At 51.2% G+C, this 13,755-nt stretch overlaps 1 protein-coding gene across 1 annotated transcript in view; it reads right to left on the reverse strand.

Annotated features, from left to right (window-relative positions):
* Ralgds (ral guanine nucleotide dissociation stimulator) overlaps positions 1-6,777 on the reverse strand; it is a 39,210-nt gene extending 32,433 nt beyond the window's left edge. Inside the window, exon 1 of the mRNA XM_021152626.3 lies at positions 6,371-6,777. Within this exon, the coding sequence (XP_021008285.1) occupies positions 6,371-6,388 (18 nt within the window). The 5' untranslated portion in view covers positions 6,389-6,777. The remainder of the gene's footprint in view (positions 1-6,370) is intronic.
* Positions 6,778-13,755: the final 6,978 nt, after the last annotated feature.

The raw sequence follows: 13,755 nt of genomic DNA on the forward strand, positions 1-13,755 counted from the left end.
CCCTCCCAGTTTGAACTTTTGTTTTGTTTTGTTTTGGTTTTTGGAGACAGGGTTTCTCTGTATAGCCCTGACTGTCCTGGAACTCACTCTGTAGACCAGGCTGGCCTCGAACCCAGAAATCCGCCTGCCTCTGCCTCCCAAGTGCTGGGATTAAAGGCGTGAGCCACCACTGCCGGGCCCAGTTTGAACTTTACTGGGCTATCTCACCTACCCCCAGTCTCTTGGGACATGTCACCTCTAGGGTCAGGATGGAATCCAGGAAGAGACAGAAGAGAAGGTAGGTTACACAGGCCCACCTCTCCTCATCTCCTTTGGCAATAAAGGGCCTTGGGCAGTGCTCAAGGGCAACGGCTCAGCCCTCTTCAGGGGAACACACTGGGTTTCAACTCAGAGGAGGCGAGCAGGGAGAGGACTCAGTTCTCTCACCCAGCCCCGCAAGAGCAAGAAGCCTCAGCTCCTTAATTATGCACCCAGTCTGAGGGCAGGGCTACAAGGCCAGTCCAGGAGGTAGTCAGAGACCACCTCTTGCTCGACTGTGTCCCTGAACAGCCTTCTTCCAGCACAGGGTTGGAGACCACAAATGAACACAGCACCTAAGGGGATCTATAGTTACCTATTCCCTTGCAGGGAAGCCAGGAGTGGGAATTTCCTTGGAGAAAGGGAAAGGGGAAGGAGAGAGAACACAGACAGGTTCTGAAGGATGGTAGCACACACCTTTATCCCAGAACGTAGGAGGCAGGGGCAGGCAGATCTCTATGAGTTCAAGGCCAGCCTGATCTACATGGTGATATTGTTCTAAAAAATATACAAACAAACGAAAAAACACTGACTGGCTTAGCAATCATTTCAGGATATTTAATACTAAATCCTCAAGCCCAGTGTCCAGCTGCCCAGACTGTGCGCCGGAATCCAGTTATCTCAACCTCAAACCCTGGAATCTACCAGCGGAGGCAGACTCAGCCAAGTGCAGGCCCTGGGCCCGATTTCCCACATCCCATGCAAGTCCCCAAAGCGACATAACTTACAGGGCAGTATTGATGCTTAAAGTGGTGAGCACAAGGGAAAGGGACAGATGAGCCAGAGATGGAGAAACAGGTCAAGAGGAATTATGCTGTGGTCAGCCGGCTAGTTAGTCTCAAAGCTGGTTTGGGACCACAGCCTTGTATTCCAGGAGCTCCAGGGGACTCTTGGTCTTTGCCACACCTGGGATGCTGCCTTGCCCCAGGACTAGGGAGTCTGGGGCTACAGGGTATTTGTGTATGGGGCAGGGTGTTGTTAAAACATCATGCCTGTCCCTCTGGAATGGCTGGCACTAGGCTACAATTGACTGTACCGCTGATTCTGAATTTTTCTGACATTCTACCACTGTCCAATTGTCACTCAGATATCTAGAAAATGGCATTGGTTGCTAAGGGACTGGCCTGATGGTAGGCAGCTGCAGCTTGGGGTAATAGGAAGAGGGAGTAGACTGGGGTTTCTCTCAGTAAGGATCCAGGGGCTGAGGGCTGCTAGGCCCTATATGGAGGTGTGGGTGGATCAACCACAGGAGGTAACCACTCAGAGCTAAGAGCCACACACAGGCGGTGGGAAAGCCCCTAGCCGGGAGCCTTCCTGCAGGTATTTTGGGGGACTGTGGTTGCTAAGCAACTGTACTAGGTTGCCATGGGAACTCTCCCTTCTTCTGGGACTTGTCATTTTTATGGAGAGGCCACATTCCTTCCCATCTCTACCTCCTCAGGCTGTCTTAGCTACCTGTAAGGGGACCTGGAGGCTCCCCAAAACTACCTTGCCTACAAGGAAGCCACCTATCCAAGAAAGTCCTATGCCTCTAAGACTCAGTTTGGGGGGGTGTGTAGGGTATGTGTAGGGGATTCAGGTTTCACAGTGTACCTCAGGATGACCTTGAACTCATAATTCTCCTGCCTCAGCTGGGATTACAGTCGTGGACCACTGTGACCCTCTAAGAGAGGATTCTCTTGAGGTTCAAGACCCAACACAGAAAGCAGAGTTGAGGCCCTCATTAGAGTCAGGGGGATGAAAAATCTGTCTAGCTTGGTTTGCATCTCCATTCTTGCTAACCACCAACTCAGGCTCTTCCTGCCTTACAGGGCTGTGACCACTAGAAGCCCAGTATAACTGGAAGGCATTCTCCACCCTAGCCCTGGTGCCTGGCCCCTCCCTTGTCTGTAAAGGAGTGTCACCTGGGGCTTGCCATTACCTAACCAGGGGTTGTCCCCATGCCCAGCCAACCAGTGTTGACAGCATGCCACGCTGGGTAGACATGCCTCCTCTGGGACAGGCTAAGGATAAGGTCCCTGCCAGTCATGTGTTGTACAAGCAGCTCACCTTTCCTAAAACTACTTCCTGTGGCCTGTGGTAATAGGTAGGGAGCTGTCTGCAAACTGCAGTAGGCCAAGGCAACTTACTGGTGAATCCAGGCCCCAAGGTGTGTGTGTTGGGGAGAGGGGGTGGGGGAGAAGCTTGGGTCTCCTCCTCAATGGTTACCAACAACAACACCCTGCTGCTCGCCTGCTATCATTCTGATTTCCTTCAGTGTGTGTCACCAAGGATGACTCCTGACCTGTTTACAGTTTGCTTTGTCTCCTGGCAACCAGGTGAGCTTTTGTGGAAACTCTGGGACAGGGCAGTGCAGTACTGAACTTCCACACCAGAGGTCACAGCGCCACCTGCTGGTGCTACCATTGGTGGCCTTCAAGCCTTCCTACACAGATGAAATTCTGCCACATCCTAAGGAACCTGGCCTTTCCTATAACCCTCGTCACAGGCTCAGCTGTGTCCTTCCGAAAGCCCTCGGGTCCTGCAGATCCAGTCAACACAAGGCTAGACTGGGATGGTCAGGTCAGGTCAGGGCTCACGCTCACCCTCACACACACACACACACACACACACACACACACACACACAAGTAATGGAGACAACCAGACACACACAGAGACACAGAGGCAGCTGTGTGGAGGCAGAGGACTTGGACTGGCATGTTTAGGGGGATTTAAAGCTAAGGACTACAGCCATGCCAGAAGCTGTGGTTCAGTGGTGTTGATGCCCTGCTTTTAGGCTTCTGGCCTCTAGAACCACGAGAGGTTTCTGTTGCACTGGGTCATCCAGTATATGGCATCCTGCTAGAGCAGCCACAGGACACTAACACAATGTACCAGGCCTGTCACCTTTTTGTCACCGTCATGCCTACCTCGCTGACTCCTGCCTCGCTCCCTGACAGCTTTCTGCACTGCTCTTCCTGCTTTCTCTCGTGTGGCTGACCTATGAGATGCTCAAGCTCACGGATGAATGGCTCTCCAGCTCTGCTACTTCACCAAGTTCAGACGACCGTAAAAGTCAGAAGCTGGGGAAATGGCTCAGAGGTTACAGGGCCAGGACCTCCACGACTCAGGCAAATGCCTGATGGCTGTGGCTATCCAGACAGATATAAATCTAGCCTCAAAGGGTAGAGACGGAATCTCCAGAGCCCAGCCCTATTAGTTGAGACCCTGCCTCCCTCAACAAACACAGCACCTACCATATGCATGTGCCAACACATGCATCTACGCCCAGTGTGTTGGAGTTCCCAGCACTTGGAAGAGGATGTCTGTGAGTTCTGGGGTCTACACAGTGAGTCCCAGGATAGCTAGTGCTATGTAGAGACCCAGTCTCAAAACAAATGAACCAAAACTCATGCACAACATATATGCACATATATGTATAACACACATACCTGAAAATGGAAGAAGAAAAAGTCAAGAGACAGCAGCAGGTGTGCAGATGGGGGTGGGGTGGGGTGGGGTTGACAGCAATGGAGGCAATAGCAGGTGAGGAAGAAGACACTTCCTGCTGCTCATGGCCACCCTGGTGCCAGGACAACCAACCTCTGTGTTTCCATATCTCTGACCCTTCAATCTCAGGAGGCTAAAGGCCATGTGAGTCACCCATCTCTGTTCTTTGTTTTCCTCTCATGGCCTACCTGGTCTCCCATAAGCACAGTGGAGACTCATTCCAGCACCTACTTAACCGTGTGTGTGTGTGTGTGTGTGTGTGTGTGTGTGTGTAAGATGACACCGTAACACTTGGGGACTGCTGTCAGCTGTGACTAAAACACAACCTTAAGAGTTGGAAGAATTGTGGGTAGGGATGGAGAGTGGCAGGGATATAAACCACAGCAAGCCTGGCTCTGGGCAGTGGTATAGGGACAGTCATGTCCTCTCTTGGTCTCCTCTCCCAGTCTACACACTGGAGGGTCGACAGGTAAGCAAAGTCAGATGTGCCCCTCTGGCACACACCTCCCATTGGCCTGCATGCTAAGTCTTCTGCTCAGCCCATACATCAACCCTAACACCGCCCACGGATCCCCACCATTCCTAACCCCATCCCCTGAAGCGTGCTGGATTTGACTAGCTTCCAACTAACAAATACCGTGACCACAAGGTCACTGCCAATGTTCTGTTTAGAAAGTATCTTGTGTCTTACTGGATTTCTTGTTTCCTCCTGGCCCTCCGTCTTCCCTGCCCGACTCTGAGGAGGAAGCAGGTTCTGATGTTATGAGCGGTTTTACAGAAAGGCAGGTCCACATGGCCAAGAAGCCAAAGAGGTCTCATGGTCAACATGGATCCTGCCAACCACAGCAGGATGAGCCCCAAGGTGGTTCTTCTCAGCTGAACCAGCGTGGGTCTTGTAACATGAAATGGATTATTATCAAGGTCCGGGGGCCGTTGGCTGTGAGTCAGGGGCAGACTCTCACACCTCAGAGGATAAACAGAACGTCTGCTTCTCCTCTTGTATTCTTGGGTGTTTCCTTTTTTTTGGGGGGGGGGAGGGGTCCAGACTGGGTTTCTCTGTATAGCCCTGGCTGTCCTGGAACTCACTCTGTAGACCAGGCTGGACTCGAACTCAGAAATTCCGCCTGCCTCTGCCTCCCAAGTGCTGGGATCAAAGGCGTGGGCCACCACGCCTGGCTCTTAGGTGTTTCCTAAGGGCAGGACCTACCTACAGCCTTCATTTTAAGAGCCACACCCAGGAGCAAGGCAGCCACTGGTTAGAGTTCAGGCACGCAAGGCACTACGGGAAAAGACAAGAGGAAGCCAGGGCCCTTACACCCAGCTCACTCTGAGGACAGGGATGCTAGTTGGGGGAGGCCTGAAAGAGTGGAACACACAACACAGAAAGAATGATTCTTGGAACTCTGCCCCCCTCCCCCGCAGTTGCTCCATTGACTAAAAGGATACTGCTGCCCCCCAGTGGTCAGTACCAGTACTACAGCCCCCAGGCAAGAAACCCTGAAAACAAAACACTACCTTTTGTTTGCGGGTTGTCAAGGTAGCAGGTCTCCCAGGCCCCAGCTGGGCAAAGGAACAAGACCTGTATGTTTCAGGGGTTACCACAAAGACCTCAGTACCCTCATTTCGCCCCTCTTTCCTTCTGATGGCTCTGGGACTCTGGCTCACTCAGGGGGCCTCCTCTTTCAGTGTAGGCAATGACCCTGACCCCATTTCAAATAAGAATCACACATTCTAACGAGGGTGGTCTTGTCCTTGGATCCTGGAGGAATGGTCTAGAGTTTGCCTCCCTCTAGTTACTCTGGCCTTTAAGTCACTCAAACCCTAAGGCTGCTTAGCAAGTCCACCAGGGGGAAGGCATTTTCCTAGAATTTTTATGGGTCATTGTAGGAGAACCAAAGCCAAAAGACATTCCACAAGCCCCTGGAACCCCCGGGGGCGGGGACGAGTCACAAGGGCCAAGCATCCTAAAGTGCAAAGGAGGAAACTAACGTCTCCTCAGCAGCCTCCTCCACACTAAGGACCTCCGCCCTGCCCTCCAGGCTAGTCTGAGGATGGCCCCAGACAAGCAGACCCCAGGAATCTTAACATCTCTCGGTCCATCAGCGCCTCTCGTACAATGGGCACCCCCAAATGTTGCTAGGAGACTGGACGCCTCAGCCCCAAGACAGAGCTGCCTCCTGCCTCTTCCTTCTTCCACCTCACCACACCACCTCCACTGTCCCACCCCTCCTCGGAAACCTAGGAAGTCTGTAGATCTATCGAGAGTGAGTAGGGGTGTGCGCTCGTGTTTGGGTAGGTTCCACAAGGAGGGGGTTAGCCAGTGTTCCCCAGGACCTCAGGAGACTCATTCCCCAAGCAAACCATACACGAAGGTTGAGCCCTGACCCCAAGGGCCGGAAGCCCTCCCTTCTCCGCTGGTCCCCGCCCACCGGGCATGCCTCTTTCCAGACCTCAGTTTCTCGATTGTACCCGGTTGGACAGGTTGGACGCGGAACAGCGTTAAGTGCACGCTCTGCGTGGACGCTCGCTCTCCGGGTGGGTGCGGGCTTCATTCACCGGTACAGGGCCCCATGCCGACTCACCTGGCAATCTACCATCATCCTCAGCCTCGGCAGCTCATCGCCAGCCCCAGGGCGCGGCCCGGGGCTCGCAGAGGCCGCTCGCCTCGGCCCGCGCACGGCGCAGCGGGGCGTCCGGCTGCGGGGCTCATGGCGCGGCCTCCGGTCCTCGCCAGGCCCGGAGCTCCGCGGCCTTCGCCAATGCCGCTTCCATTGTCTGCGCCGCGGCGCCCCGCGCCTCGCCTCGCCTCGCCGCGCTCCTGGCCGTTGGGGCCTCGCTGCTCGGTTCCGCCGGAGCTCCCGGAGCTCGGGACGGGTGGGCGGAGACAGCGCGGCCCCGCCCCGGCCCCGCCCAGCTCGCCCGCAGGTGCGAGGGGCGGGCCCCGGTGCGCGAGCTCGGGGACACGCTCGGCCTCTTTCCCTGCCGGGCGCAGGCGACTAGACCTGGGACGTCGGCCTGGTGTCCACCGCCCGGCGCGCGCACGTGACCCCGCCTAGCCGCGCGCACGCGCCGCGCACCGAACGCCTCTCTGGGTTTGTCTCCCGACGCCCCTACGCCCACCCCCCCAGTCCTCTGCCCAGCCGCCTGCGCTGTACTCCTGCCCTGGCAGAGTTTAGAATTACGGTCATGGGTGCTGAGTATAGGTGGACGTGGGGCAGCTCCAGGATGGAGATCCTGGACATTCAGTTTCTTAGGTACCCCGACGCCACCTGCAGGACTCATCTTGGTGGCAGGAGACTGAGACTGGCAGGAAGGTCAAGTCGCTCCTCCAGTCCCTCCCTGGACCTTCATCTCTCCTATCCCTTCTCTTCCCTGTCACCACAGAGAATCAGGTTGCCTCTGGCTGGTATGCCGGTTAGGAGAGAACCTAAAAGGAGGTTCTTGTACCTGGGGATGAGCAGGTGTTGGGGTCGGTAACTTACTTCTACCAAGGAGTTCTTAATCACTCGGGATTAAGCCTCATTTGGGGAGTTGGAGAGATGGTTCAGGTGGTAAGAACGATTGCTGCTTTTCCAGAGGAGCCAAGTTCAGTTCCCAGCACCTATTCTGGAGCTCCAACGCTGTCTTCTGGCTACACACATACACATAAATAAAAATAAATCTTGCTGGGTATGGAAGTGCACACCTTAAATTCCAGCTCTGAGGAGGCAGGGGCTGGCAGAGCTTGACTATGAGGCCATTCTGGTCTACAGAATAAGTTTCATGCCAACCAGGGGTCCAGAGTGAGTCCCTGCCTCAAAATACTTAAACAAAAAGCCTCATTTATAATGAGCAGTGGCACCAACGTTCACAGCTAACCAGCTTTTGTGACCACCTAAACCGTGCCTGACTTAAAAGCAGTGCTCATCCTTTGTCCAGTGTTGGGCGGGGCCTTCCCCAGCCGCTGATCTCCTGTCTAGGCCTATGGAGGGCCTCCATCTTCCTGTTTTATTTGGAAGCACACTTACAGGGGCAGTCACTAACCCACTTAATTTTCTTTTCTTTTTTTCAATTTATTTTACTTCTTATGTGTATAATACATTTCTGTAGCACTTATGTGCAGTGTTCAAGAAATCTAGAAGAGGATATCTGGTCCCTTGGAGCTGCCTTATGAAGGCTGGGAATTGAACCTAGGTCCTCTGGAAGAACAGCCAGTGCTCTCAACCACTGAGCCATCTCTCCAGCCACTAACCCATTTTCTTTCTTTTCTTTCTTTCTTTCTTTCTTTCTTTCTTTCTTTCTTTCTTTCTTTCTTTCTTTCTTTCTCTTTCTTTCTTTCTTTCTTTCTTTCTTTCTTTCTTTCTTTCTTTCTTTCTTATTACTTATTATTATATCTAAGTACACTGTAGCTGTCTTCAGATACACCAGAAGAGGGCGACAGATCTCATTACCGATGGTTGTCAGACACTGTGTGGTTGCTGGGATTTGAACTCAGGACCTTCGGAAGAGCAGTCGGTGCTCTTAACCACTGAGCCATCTCTCCAGCCCCCACTAACCCATTTTCAATGTAAGAAACAGGCTTTCAGAAGTCACAGAGACCCTACCTGTCAAGGGTCATGATGAGGTCCAATTATTATGGCTTTGAAACAAGGTCAACAGACCCCAAAGCGGTACTGTATAGGAACCCAGGAGGCATGATGGGGACTCTGAGGAGCTGGAGCTTGGAGTGCCAAGTGATACCAGGCCAGGAGTTGAGGGTTACTGCAGGCGAGGGGTCCTGAACCCTGTCTAAGAAGCCTCCTCAGAATCAAGGCATCTTAGAGAGGATGGCTGGAGGTGCTGGGTGGGTGTTGGTACCCTGGCATGGATCCCAAGCCCTGCTTCATTGCCTTCCTGGGCCTGTGGAGCTATAAGCAGTTGAGCTTCCTCAGAAGTGCAGCCTCCTGCCCGGGCTGGAGCCATCCAAATAGCTGTCCAGGAAGCGTACTTTCCAAAGGGTACAGCCATTATCCCATGTGACGGGGTGACCTGTCCATCCTTGCACAGGTCCTAAAACAAACTCCTAAACTGATGTTCATTCTTCTGCCTCTCAGACTGAGGAGTACTCCCTGAGTGTCAGCATCCAGAGGAAGCTCAGCTGCTATCCTGGAGCTCACTGCCCACAAGGACACTGCTTGGAAGGGGGAATCAGAGCTCTTGGTGGCATCCTATGGTACTGGCATCTCCAATACACTGGGTCTTCCTCTGCGACTAGGCTTCTCCCATAGCCTCTCATAGGCTCTCTTCATGGTGCCAAGCCTCGGCTTCTTTGCATGGCCCCTTCAGTCATTGGCCTTTAACTGCCACTGAGGCTGCACCTTCATCAATGGCCTCTCCTGGCATTTCAGAGTGCCAAGCCTTCACTGTTCTCTATGACCACTGCATGCCTTCAAGACCAGTCTTGAAGACCACCTGGGTGACTCTTACATATTACCAAGTCTGGCTCTCAGCATGATGTCTATCTCTGGAACACAGCTTCTCTGTGCTCTCATAAAATACTTCCCAGAAGATTTTTCTTCAGAGATACTGGTCTTAACTCCAGCTAACGAGCACCAATTGTCCCACTAACCCCTTCTATTCTTGACTCTGAAGCCAGAGCCACGTGGCTGAAGCTGCTGAGTTCTATGAAACATGGTACCCTTGTTCTGTTACATCTTTACCAGTGTTCTGGTTTTGATTGTAGTTCCACGTCCCACCTCTCCTCTCAGGGACCCTGCCAGTACACCAGCAGGAGACAAGGCAGAGTCTGGAACAAGTGGGGTCCACTGTCCACCTCTCCTCCAGGCTGGAAGGGGGAAATGGAGTCTGGCACAAGTCAGATACCAGTTGGTTGGGAGCAAGTGCCAGGAGAGTGGGGAGAGAGAAGGGCTTCTCTGAGAATCTCAGAGTTAAAGCTTTTTTAGGTGAAGGCCTTCTCCAGTGATCTTTAATGAAGCAACTCTCTGAGATGATCTTAGCTTGCTCATAGTTCTTTATTGGGGTGGGGTGGGTTTGAACACAGACACCTTATTTGGGGTGAACCAAGGGTTATATAATTTTGGGGAAGGCTGTGAGGATACCCAGGGAAGGAAGGCCGTTGGTATGTGAGGCTTAGCTTGGAGAGGAGGAGTTCCAGGTGTTGGGAGCGTGACTGACTGACTGCCTGTGATAGGAAAGGGGCTGCTTCTACTCCTGCTGGCCTCAAGTTTGGAGATTTCTGGGGTTTGAACTTGCTCTACCTTACCAATTCCATGCTGGTTCCTCTTGTGGCATAATTCACGAGCACAATATTCGAGAATTTCCTTCTCTGACTAAGCCTGGCTGTTCTGGAACTTGCTCTATAGACTGAGGTGGAGAAACCTTGCTGCAAAATGGCCGACTCCCTTGACCTTCTCCTTAACTGACCTTGTCTAGGGACCTTAAAACCCCCATACCCTCTTACATTGTAGCCGTGGTTAGATTACAGGTTCATCTCCCGTTCTTCTGATAAGAAACCCGTTGAGCAAGCACCTGAGATTCTTGAAATGCCTCCCCCTGCTAATGAGGCATCTCGGTACCTTAGCCTTCACTCAATGACCTTTGTCCATCCCGGATACTCCTACCCACTCCCCCAAAACTATATAATCCGTGATTCACCCCAAATAAAGTTGATCTGTCTCCCCAAGCTGATCCTGAAATGTGGTCCCAAAATGTCGACACTTCCATTCATACTCATGGGCTGGCTGAAAGCCTGTTCATGGACTCTGCTTCCTTTGTCTCTGTGGGCCAGCGGCCAACAACCCCAGGGGTGGGTTGGGGAGAGAAGAGGACCAGGAACTGGCCTTGATTTTAGAGATCTGCATATCCTTGTTTCCTGAGTACTGGGGTTAAAGGCCTACACCTCCAACGCCTTGACCTAAGCTTTTTTTTTTTTTAAACCTGGAACTTGCTCTGTACCAGGGTGGCTTTGAAGTTAGAGATCTACTTGCCTCTGTCTCCTGGGATTAAAGGTATGTACAACTTGTCTGGACCTAAGCTTTTCTTTAATTCCTTTTCACAATATCTTTATAAGCATGACCACTATGCTTCAAGATCTGGACCAAAAGCCTGTGTCTTATAGCCTCAAGATCTGGATCACAGGTGTGCCCTCCATTTGTGGATAATACAAATTATTATTGTAAATTGCCCTGATATCACCACTCCCTTAATTCCATTTAACATCCTTGAACACAGGATTTAGCTCCATTGTACTTCCTGGTCCCCTTTTATACTTGAACTGTACATTTTGTATTTTCCTTTCTAAGCCTGCAACACTTGATCAAAATACTCCCCATAAGAGTGAACCACAGGACTGAGTCTATGCTAGGCTGTTTTGAGATTTCCTTCCTCAATATAATTAATCTAAAACTCTTCACTTTAGCATCAAACAGTGCTGGGATAATTTTCTTATACACTGTGTAAAGGGTGTCTTTGTTTTATTCAGATGTTGATTTCTGTATGGGTAGAGAGCTGGGATACTGTCTGGACTTTGTGTCGTTTTTAGGACACATCACCTATCTCTTTGTTTGGTAAACATCCTCCTGCAGCATCTTCTGATCAGTGTAATAAAGCGCTGATGGCCTATAACGCGCAGGAGAGGAAAGCTGGGACTTCTGGGCAGAACAGGAACTCTGAGAAAGAATCAGGCATGGTGGGAATTTGCCAGACAGACAAGAAGAAGAAATAGATGCTGGTACTGAAAGAGAGGTAACTGGGCCACTCGGCCGAACTTAAATTAGAATAAAGCAGTTGATTAAGCTACATGAGCTAGTTGGGTAATAGCTAAGCTAAGGCCTGAGCTATAATAAATAATTGTCTCTGTGTCATTATAGGAAACTGCAGGGTCAACACACTCTGCTGGTAGGCAGACTCTTCAGACAAGGGCAAAAAGCAGCTATGTTCTTCAAAATATCACAAAAATGATCTTTAGGCAACATACGAAAATTCTTTTCCTCTGAAACTTTCTTCTTCTTCTTCTTCTTCTTCTTCTTCTTCTTCTTCTTCTTCTTCTTCTTCTTCTTCTTCTTCTTCTTCTTCTTCTTCTCCTCCTCCTCCTCCTCTTCCTCTTCTCCTTCTCCTTCTTCTTTTTCTTCGAGGCAGGGTTTCTCTGTATAGCCCTGGCTGTCCTGGAACTCACTTTGTAGACCAGGCTGGCCTCAAACTCAGAAATCCGCCTGCCTCTGCCTCCCAAGTGCTGGGATTAAAGGCATGCGCCACCACCGTCTGGCTCCTCTGAAACTTCTTGAGCCGGGCCCTCACAGTTCAAATCATCCTCAGTACAACTGCCTTTCATGTTCTTACTAAGATAACCCATTAAGCCCTACTTAAAGCACTCCATATTCCTCCAAACAAAAATCACGGTCAAGCCTATCACACCAATACCCCAGTCTCTGGTACCAACTTCTGTCTTAGTTAGGGTTTCATTGCTGTGAAGGGACACATGACCAAGGCAACTCTTATAAAGGACATTTAATTGGGACTGGCTTACAGTTTCAGAGATACAGTCCATTATCATCATGGCAGGAAGCATGGCAGCAGGCAGGCAAACATGGTGCTGAAGAAGCCTAGAGTTCTACATCTTGATCCAAAGGCAGCAGAAGGGGATAAGCATTGGAAGCGTCAAAACCCACCTATACAGTGACACTCTTCCTCCAACAAGGCCACTCAGACTCCGGTAAGGCCACATGTCCTAATAGTGCCACTCCGTATGGTCAAGCATCCAAGCAGATGAATCTATGGGGGCCTAGCCTATTCAAACTGCCACACCCATCCAGGTCGGCCTGTCAATCGGTGGTGTTATTTTTTTAAGTCTTGTTTAGGCAAGGATATGGTTGAGATATTTCTAGGTGATGCTCCACTGTCAAACATAAAAGACTATCTTGAAGCAGACAACCACCCATAGCCTGCCCGGGTCTTCTGCCTCTTCCAGTCTTTCCACGCTCTCTTCTGGGATGGTTCCTGAGCCTTAGGTGTCAGGGTTGTGTTTTCGATTTATCAACTGGGTCTGGGCACTCCGCAGTCAGTTCTCTACATTTTGACCAGTTGTGGCTTTCCACGACGCTGCAAAAAGAAGTTTCTTTGGCGAGGGGTAAGAGCTACGAGGGTAAGAGCTACATTTATCTTTGGGTATGGCTAAGTATTTAGAATTCTGTTAGAATTTTTGTTGGTTTTGAAATGACCTCACCAGCCACAAGTAGTGGGTTACCTTTTTGTTGTTGTTTTGGTTTTTGAGACAGGGTTTCTCTGTGTAGCCTTGGATGCTCTGGAACTCACTCCTTAGACCAGGCTTGGCCTCAAACTCAGAGATCCATCTGGCTCTGCCTCCCGAGTGTTGGGTTAAAGGCATGAGCCACCGCTGTCTGTTGTGGGTTTTTTTTTTGGGTTTTGTTTTAAATATAGCAAAACGTGGTGTGCTGGATAGTTTATGCCTACCTGACACAAGCTAAACTCATTAGAGAGGAGGGCACCTGTTTCCTGAAGAGGGCGCTCTGTGATTTTAAAGCTTCTGAGCCCATAAAACTTGTCTGTCCTGGAAGAGTGTTGCCCATCGCTCCACAAACCTCAAGTCTGATCTTTCTACACAGAGACTGAGGACCCCTTGCTGGGATTGTCCGTGGCCACCTTCAGAGACAGAGGGCCAGGCTCCTGCTGGAGCCGCTCCCAGCCCAACCCTTGCCTCTGCTGGAAAGCAACATAAATACAAATTGCGTTCAGTCTCTCAGCTATCGTCTGGGAACTGTGGCCCAAATAGGAACCAGGTGAAAGGCCTCAGCTGCCTATTGAAGAGGCCATATGACCAAGCTGGCTGGATGTGGGCACAAAGCTAGGCTGAGAGAGATCCTCCATCGTCACCCCTGCTGGCCAGTGCTACCCTAGGCCTGTCTTTCGGAGGCGTCTCCAAAGAACAATTCCTTGAATGTAGATACTGCCCCTGTACCACAGCTCGGCTTCA

This window comes from Mus caroli, unplaced genomic scaffold (assembly GCF_978045245.1).
Source record: "Mus caroli unplaced genomic scaffold, Mus_caroli_1 scaffold_2, whole genome shotgun sequence".
NCBI classification, from domain to species: domain Eukaryota; kingdom Metazoa; phylum Chordata; class Mammalia; order Rodentia; family Muridae; genus Mus; species Mus caroli.